At 39.8% G+C, this 9,616-nt stretch overlaps 1 protein-coding gene across 1 annotated transcript; it reads left to right on the forward strand.

Moving 5' to 3' along the window:
* The first annotated feature begins 252 nt into the window (after window positions 1-252).
* Window positions 253-9,376, forward strand: LOC119898008. Its single transcript, XM_038712099.1, has 4 exons — window positions 253-535; window positions 5,463-5,588; window positions 8,970-9,116; window positions 9,207-9,376. Exons 1-4 carry the CDS (start codon window positions 253-255, stop codon window positions 9,374-9,376), a joined length of 726 nt encoding a protein of 241 aa, XP_038568027.1.
* The last annotated feature ends 240 nt before the right edge of the window (window positions 9,377-9,616 follow it).

Here is a 9,616-nt window from a genome sequence, read left to right on the forward strand (position 1 = left end):
AGGTTGTAGATCTCACAGGAGAAGTCGGTAAGTAAGGTTACCTTAACTTTTAATCAGTGTATAGGTTTTATTTATTTATTTACAAACTTTTACGCAGATGTGGTAACAGTACTCTTTTCTTTCATTACACCCGCAGATGGTGCGAGCGATTGTGAACGGTACTTTATGCAGGGTCTCTCCCCTACCTTTTACGAGGAGAACGGTCCGGTTCCGGAATCGGATCAGCCATTGGTTTCAGTACCGCAAGCGTACATGACACCGTGGTCCCCGGAACACGATGAGCCGGATGTGTCCCCGGAATCACCCGTCGATGATGTAGAGCGCTCCAGTCAGGCCGCAGATGGGAGGTCACGTAACGGATCACCGGTAGAAGCGCGGGGACTGACAGCGGAGGAAATCATTCATCCGGACCCAGCAGAACCGTGTACGCCGCTGAATCAGACTGAGCCTATACCGAACAACGGACCTCGGAAAAGGGAACACCGTAGAAGGCTCATTTCAACCAGCAGCAGCAGGAGCAGTAGTAGGAGCAGCAGTAAGTAAATTGTTATAACGCTCTAAAACCATTAACCTAGAAAATATGCAGTCATAAAAAAAGTATAGCCTATATACACAGTTTCCCGTGATACCATGTTGCTGATTATTAGGCTATACAATTAATGAGTTAAAAGTAATCCACACTATTTTCTCAAATACAACAGCATGTCAAATGTTCTATGCACCAAGTAGTCTTATGAGTTAACCTGACTCTAAAAGCTATTTTGCTTCTTTTTCATAAAGTAGGCTATTACTGTGGTGTTTGTTTGTTTGTTTTGCACTTGTGTTTTGGTACTGATGTCAGACATTCAGGGTATTTAGTTACAAGATAGATAACCATAGTTAATAACTGGTCTACAAGATTACCTGAGGATGGCAGCTAAACACACAACACGCCTCATTGAGAAAACAGAGGGAGGTGTTCCACGACTCCCCAACACGACTCGTTGAGAAAACAGAGGGAGGTGCGGGGGGTGGAGCACATTCCTCAATTCACCCCACAGCCTATGCTACACCAGAATGAGAGAGGACAGAGAAGAGGAGACACAGACTCTAGAAGGATTAAAGTTTTAAGACTCACAAGTTTAAGACTAGGCTACAGCTTTGGAGTGATAATGATGGCAAGTTTGTAAGACAAAGCAATAGCAAAGTAATTTGGAACACTCTCTTGTTTTGCTGCATGCTGTTGAAGGTAATTAAAAAATGCTGTTTAATTTTAACTCACTGTTATACTATTTTACTGTAATTATTTCATTTTATTCTTTAGTTCTTTAATGATGGTAAGTTTGTCACACAAAGCTTTAGCAAAGATTTTACAAAGTTTAATTTTGGAACTCACTCTTATTTTGCTGCATGCTGTTGAAGGTAATTTATAATGCTGTTTAATTTTTACTCACCGTTATACCATTTTACTGCTTTACTGTCATTATTTCAATTTATTCTTCACTTGTTTAATAATAAAGACTGACTTGATTCCAAAGAAACCTCCTACTGATCCTTTGCTGGCCCCGGAGATTCCTCCTTTACTTATAACTCACTGCTATACTTTTTTAATGATAAATTTATTGTCACAATCACCTCCTAGTTAATTCATTCAAGTTGTATTACTTAATAAAGTCTTTAAATCAATGAAAAACACACACAATGGAAGGATGTACGCAACCCTCTTATCAGTTACATACAGACATATTTCCGGTTGGGGCGGGACAGGATGCACCCCCTCTTATCAGTTACATACAGACATATTTCCGGTTGGGGCGGGACCGGATGCACCCCCTCTTATCAGTTACATACAGACATATTTCCGGTTGGGGTGGGACAGGATGCACCCCCTCTTATCAGTTACATACAGACATATTTCCGGTTGGGGCGGGACCGGATGCACCCCCTCTTATCAGTTACATACAGACATATTTCCGGTTGGGGTGGGACAGGATGCACCCCCTCTTATCAGTTACATACAGACATATTTCCGGTTGGGGCGGGACCGGATGCACCCCCTCTTATCAGTTACATACAGACATATTTCCGGTTGGGGTGGGACAGGATGCACCCCCTCTTATCAGTTACATACAGACATATTTCCGGTTGGGGCGGGACCGGATGCACCCCCTCTTATCAGTTACATACAGACATATTTCCGGTTGGGGTGGGACAGGATGCACCCCCTCTTATCAGTTACATACAGACATATTTCCGGTTGGGGCGGGACCGGATGCACCCCCTCTTATCAGTTACATACAGACATATTTCCGGTTGGGGTGGGACAGGATGCACCCCCTCTTATCAGTTACATACAGACATATTTCCGGTTGGGGCGGGACCGGATGCACCCCACTCTTATCAGTTACATACAGACATCCGGTGGGGGTGGTGGGACCGGAAATAGCTGTCAAAAATGAGTTTGATGGAATGTCATGTATACTTTCTCTCTAAAATGGTCATTGAATGCATTTTGTGTGAAAGCAATGCAAAATGATTCACAGTTTGGTCCACATACACTTCTGTTTCACTAACTGTGTGAAGAGTTTTGACAATGTGACCAATGCAGGTTAGCAGTTGAAGAAAACTATAATCTAACCCAACTTAAAATGAAATATTCATATTGTCACATTTTCCTAGTTCAGCAAGCTCTTTCACATAGTGCAGATCATCATCAGCAACACCTACAGTATATTAAGGAACTGATTATTTCAGGTAAGAGAGGACAAAGATATAATACAGAGTTCAGGATTTACATATTTTACTTCCTCTTTCAAAGCAGCCTAACTCGCAAAATTGCCTTAAAATCATTATTTGTAACTTTATACAGGAAAATGAGCAAAGATCAGGGAAGGGTCCCCCCAAGAGGAAATATTGGCCTATAAGTAGACTAGATGAAAAATCCCAAGGTCTCCAGAATCATCACCTGGAGATCATGAATATTCATTTTAGTAGCATTGGGGACGGCCGAGATATCTTTCCCTGGACCAGGATGGACGGTGGATTTTCTTCCTTATGGTAAACAAAAATAATTGGCAACGTCAGACTTTGATATGTTGCAGACACTAATTGCCACACAGAGAAGTTCAGTCAGTCAAGCTTGAAAACGATTCTATCACCTCTGTGGGTGAGTTGATTCAGTTATTTTGGAGACAGCATAGATTGTTTTCTGACACTACAGCATGCAAATACCCAAGGTTAAAGATTAGTGAACCTCTTACTGTATGCACATTGTTTGTTATGCAATTGTTAATACAAGAGCACACCGTATACGGTTTAAAGTTCATATCCAGCCACTAAAAGATGCAAATTTCTTGTTCATTCCAAAGCTGTGAGTGACAGACTCAGGGGAAACAACCAGTTCTCTTAAGAGGATGCTCTGTGGTTTAATGATAACAGTAATAAAACTGACACAAGTCAGACAGAACACAACAGAAGGACTGTAGCGATGGCGGAGGAGGAGGTCAACTACGCTTCAATTGTGATCAAAAATAACAACCATTCCACCTGAAGGTAGGTTTATTTATTTTATTTTGTCTTTATCTTTGTTTACTCATTTCTACACATGGTGCTTGAGGGTGTTATGAACCAGCACCATGTTCAGATCTGCCTGGGCCATAACACGGGTCAGCTTCTATGTGGCTGATCTGTATGTGATCATCCTCATATGCAGTGGTGATTTCTTGCACTGGCATTTTCTTCAATATTACTAGATAGTGAATACAGTGGGAATTTGTACTGAATATGAAATAATAAAGTTATTTTTCTTTGTCCTGTAAGTAACATTTCTTGTGTGAAACATTTGCTTATCCCCCTTTGGGTAAAAATAAGATGATGCATCCAGAGGAGGAATCAGCAGTATGACATTTTGGGGATGGTTTTTATTTAAGCTGGGGTTGATTGTGGACTGTTGGCTATAAATGTTAAACAGATTGAACTGAAAAGATTCTGTCATCTGCACTGAGAATTTTACATTCAAATATGAATCTTCTTTCCAAATGTAATCCACTGGCCCTTTTCAGTTATATGTCACTGATGTTTAACTGCAGTTACCATTTCCTAAACTCAGAGTGTTTGTTTAAAAATGTAAAATGACGTAATGTTGGAATTACCAGATAACTAACATTACATTCTTAGAAGGATGGAGTTCTGTATCGAATTGTCTAATCTGCTGTTCCAAAATATTTAAATGTCATATTGAACATATTGGATATAAACAGATGGGTTTTAGTTTGGTATTTTCTATTTATGTAACCGACACTGGAGGTTCCACCCTAAAATGCAGAGTTTCCCCTTTCATATATGGAAGAGGATTAGGGACTTCTGAGAATAAAATCACATGTGGCCCTAATCCTCCTCCGTACGTCTACGATCCGCTAACTGTGAGAGAGTTGGTTCATCTTGTGTTTTAGCTGCCCTGTGAGGGTCTACAGAATACAGTTCTTGGAAAAACACTGAATTACTTTTTATTCTAAAAGAAGATTCTGGAACAAAAGCAAACATCACCGGGTTTCATTTCAAATAGTGCAAAAAGCCTTTAAAATGTGAGAACTTAAAGTTATTAACCACAAAATTGTGTTCTTCAACCTTTCAGCTAAAAAGGAGGAGGAAGCTGTGTACAATGAAGTCAAGGTGCGAAGGGAAACAACTGCTGACACAAATAGTAAGTAATACTGCCATTACTGCTACAAATACTACCTCAGATTTATCGTTATTACAACCATTAAAAGGGAACTAAAGGGGAGTCATGAGGATTACTGCTCAGTCTGTGAAAACAGTAGGAGCTTTGTCAATAACCTGATGATGCCTTCAGTTTAACTTAGATGCTGCTCATTTTTAACAAAGTCTTACAAACTGGGGTTGTGGAGTTTAAAAAGATGTCACAGTGTCTCACACGGGGAAGCTCTAGTGAAAAGATGCTATGACATGAACTTTTTTTTTAGTCCATATTAAGAAATGTATATTTCTAGTTTTCCTTTTTTTAATCTGTATTACCCCAAGATGAGAGTTGGACAACTGCTTCAGTTGCAACATTTTTTTAGTCAATAATACAACAACAATCCTGCTGTTACCACAACCAATACTTTTATTACTGCTTCTAGTGCTACCACTACTTTTAACACAATGGCAAAAAGCATTCTTCGTAAGATTTTTTAAGTCGATCTTAAAACAACAGTCACGTGACCAAACGAATATTGAAACATGTAAGAGATGGGAGACAAAATGTTCTGTGTGAAAATGTATTACAAGGTTTATCTGAAGCTAATATGAGCCTTTAGTAGTCTGAGTTAGTCAAATGAAGTGAGTACCTTTCCTGACTTTACTTGACTTTTTATACACAAAAAAGGAATTTTGTTGTAAAAATACTGCAACTTTGACCCCAACACCCTGTTGATTTGGTTAACTTGGACTGCTAAAGCCATAGAATTATATCTGTTGTTTAGTCTCAGTAGGATTCTGGGCAGACAAGAAAACAAACAGCAGAGGTCGCTGCTATCAGCAGGTGGCTTGTTGTTTGGGGATTCTTTGTGTCATTTTGCTGTTGGGCATCATAGCAGTCTGTGTCTACGGTAAGTATACAAAACAGGTAGTCTATGCAGTACCTCAGACTCAGACATGAGACAGAACTTAGAAGAAAAATAGTGCCAGTTTTCTTCTGTGACCATTACTAAAAAGTTGAAGTAAAAGTTGTAGTAAAGTGAAGTTTATTTCTGGACACAATCAAACTATCTATGCAGACAGTAAGCAATTCATAAGACAGTTCTTCTTTATGTGATTTTTAATTTAAAAAATGTGACACCATTTATTCCGTATTCTACCTATTGTAAAGTACAGGGCAGCATCTCAGAAAGCATTCGGCCAAATACTAAAGCCACCTGCTTTCTCAGCATAAATTAGGTGATCATAGCATAAAAGGGATTCAAGGATGAATCAAATCATATTCTATAATTTTATTTTCAACATATCCTATAATTTGACCTAAACCAACACTGAATTGATCCTACTAACAAGTATATCTGTGTATCAAAGCCTTATCATGGTCCTCTGTGCCATAGTGTGCCCAAGTTTGTATAATCTATTAAAAACACATCAGTAAGCCACACTGTTAAGATACGATAAGATCAACTTTATTGTCCCCTGAGGGAAATTTGTCTTGGGCATCAGTGCTGCATGAGGCTGCAGTAAACACCAATGGACTTTACACTCACATACATCATACAATCCACCCTACATTTACATTACAGGCATTGTAATTGCATTGAGTGACATGTTCCAACAATGAACACGGCCACTGTAGCTTTTGTCAGTTCCCCACACACCATCCTGCTGCCATAAAGTTCCATATACACTATTCACACCTGTTTGAATCATTTTTACTTAAAACTCGAGTCAAATATTTAAGGCTTCAGTGGGAACCAAAGGGCTTCGGAAAAACATCAATTCCCTAACCCTTTTATTCTTTTTATGGGATTTGTTGATTTCATAAAATCGTGTAACATACTGAGAGCCTACAACTCCCAAAAGTAAAACAAAAAACTTTCAAAAGTGGGAAATGACAAAGACAAGATTGGATTATTAATATCACTTAAAGTGGCTTTATGTAGTTTTTTAAAAATGACATTAATCTCTTTTTATTGCCTGTGTGTGAATGGGTAGTAATCTCACATAAAAACAATCCACTTACCGGTTTTTCTGTTACCTTTGACGGCCAGAATACTAAATCCTATGTGAAGACTCCTGGTTGAATATTTCCATCATGCGCGCTGCCAAGCCTCTTGCCTTTTCACTCTGTACCATACACACAGCAACAACACCACAGCTAACAACATGGAGTCCACACAAAACAAAAAACGACCAGCTTCCAGCACGACACAGACTCCAACACAAACTCCACATAAAGATAAAAACCAAGAAAACATTTGATGTGCTGGAGCCTTTCAGGACAGAGATGGGGAGTTGAGTTTCAGACTCACACACACAGCGACTTCAGACTTGACTTGAGACTCGTCCTAAAAAGACTTGAGACTTGACTCGGACTCGAGGTCTGAGAAACGTTTGATGAGCGTGCTGTTATTCCCCTCCCTGCGGTACCTATAACCTGCCTACGTAACACATACTACGTATGTGAGAGAGGACAACAAACACCGGCAGCTGCTGTGCCATTCATCATAAACTTTGACATAAACTTCAATGAAGGCCCAAACAAAGAAGCGCTGAATGTAAAATAGTTTAGTAACCTGAGGTTAGTAAACATGTTGAGCTCAGCATTGGCCATCTAACATTAGTCTGCTTCTTCCTTTTAGCTACGACATTCGAGAAGTTAACTTCGACTGTCATTCGTTACGAAAATATGAATGAGCGTTTGTTTACTTGCCAAACTTGGAGACTTGGACTCTAGCTCAGAGACTTGAGACTTGACTTGGACTCTAGCTCAGAGACCTGAGACTTGACTTGGACTCTAGCTCAGAGACTTGAGACTTGACTTGGACTCTAGCTCAGAGACCTGAGACTTGACTTGGACTCTAGCTCAGAGACCTGAGACTTGACTTGGACCCTAGCTCAGAGACTTGAGACTTGACATGGACTCTAGCTCAGAGACTTGAGACTTGACTTGGACCCTAGCTCAGAGATTCGAGACTTGACTTGGACCCTAGCTCAGAGACTTGAGACTTGACATGGACTCTAGCTCAGAGACTTGAGACTTGACTTGGACCCTAGCTCAGAGACTCGAGACTTGACTTGAACCCTAGCTCAGAGACTCGAGACTTGACTTGAACCCTTGCTCAGAGACTTGAGACTTGACATGGACTCTAGCTCAGAGACTTGAGACTTGACTTGGACCCTAGCTCAGAGACTCGAGACTTGACTTGAACCCTAGCTCAGAGACTCGAGACTTGACTTGGACCCTAGCTCAGAGACCTGAGACTTGACTTGGACTCTACCTCAGAGACCTGAGACTTGACTTGAACCCTTGCTCAGAGACTTGTGAGCATCTCTGCTTCAGGCTAAAGAAGAATCAGATTGACTTTGGGTGAAAACACAGTCATCATCAGAAAGACTTGAATCACAGCGAGGCTGCCGCTTTGTTTTGGAATTAACAAAACCAACACGCAGTTGGCTTTCATCCTTTTGGATAGGTAAACTAACATTACTGCAAAGCATGTAAAATATATTGTTATTTTGTGCTCCAATGATTCAGTCAAGTTAGATAACGTTAGCTCGCCGGCTAATGCAGAACAGTTGCTAACGTTATCCAGTGTAAATACTACAGTTGTATGGCTTTCCACATTAGCTCAGAAGCTAACGCAGTCCATATTAAAAACTGTTGATTTTTTCTGGCAAGAAATGATGTAATGGTACAATGTAAATGTCGAGCGATTTGTTTAGCCCATCGTGATAAAAGGCAGGGGTGCCAGCTACGTTAGCACGGATTTCTTCCTAATCAATTTAGATTTATTGCCATTTTGTCAATACTCAGGTACACAGCTTCTTCACAGTCTCAGTCGCTGTAACTTACGTGACCCACATAATATACAATAATGCAACATAAACATCGCAGGACAACAACACAGTAGAAGACCCATTCACTACAGTAACGTTACTTATTGCGGTCTAACTGTTATAAAGTGTGGCAACAATCTTATTATAAAATTTGTACACCTGGTTGTAATCTGAAAACCACACCACTAGCGGTGGCTGAGAACTACATATTGCCCCTCTTTAAAAAGAACATTTTTGATTTGCAGTTGTTACATTAAGTCATGAAAGTGAGTAGAACCAGCTGAAAGAAAACGATTCTACCGGCTCTCAAACATAACCTGACAAACCTCAACAACAAACTCAGCTCAGAAAATGAAAACTTAAGGGGGGAACACAACAATCTGACAGTCCAGTTGGACAACCTGACACAAGTTTATACTTAAAAAGCAAGATGACAAATCTGTCTGCAGAAAACCAGAACCTGACATCACAAAAGAAGCAGTTGGAGACGCAGAGGAACTACTTAACGGAACAGATACGGAACATGAAGTGGAATGAGTTCAACATCAGTCGAGCTCAGTGGAGCATTGATGCCTACTGCACAAAATCAAACCCAAGTATGTTCCGACACCATAAAAAATAACCAATAATAATAATATCACAATGCAGAAATGTTGTTTATTAGTTGGTCTCTGTTGTTTCAGAAGGACAGTGTAACGCTTTTCAGGTTGGCTGGATAAACTCAGAATCCAGCTGCTATGTGATTTATAACGCTGATGTTTCTGGTCAGAAAACCTGGGAAGAAGCTCAAGAAGATTGCAGAGGAAAGATTTCAGATCTGGTTGTTAAATTTGATCAAACGGAGAAGGTAATGTGAAGACTGTGAATATTTTATGACAACCTATATGAAATGAAAGTGTATTTTGTGCGGGTCTGAACATATTGAGCCTTTAGGCCACTGTGCTTATTTAAGTATGGTGTTTAAATATCTGATAACAAACAAGGATGTAAAGGATGTTTCAAATGTGCTTGAAATAAAAGAGTAACAACTTTGGAATGTACTTTGAAATTTGCATAGATGATAAACTCGATTGATATTGATATTATATTGTTAACA

The sequence above is a fragment of the Micropterus salmoides genome, unplaced genomic scaffold (genome assembly GCF_014851395.1).
Source record: "Micropterus salmoides isolate LMB-PRFRI ecotype aquatic unplaced genomic scaffold, ASM1485139v1 Ms_hic_scaffold_11, whole genome shotgun sequence".
Classification (NCBI taxonomy): Eukaryota; Metazoa; Chordata; class Actinopteri; order Centrarchiformes; family Centrarchidae; genus Micropterus; species Micropterus salmoides.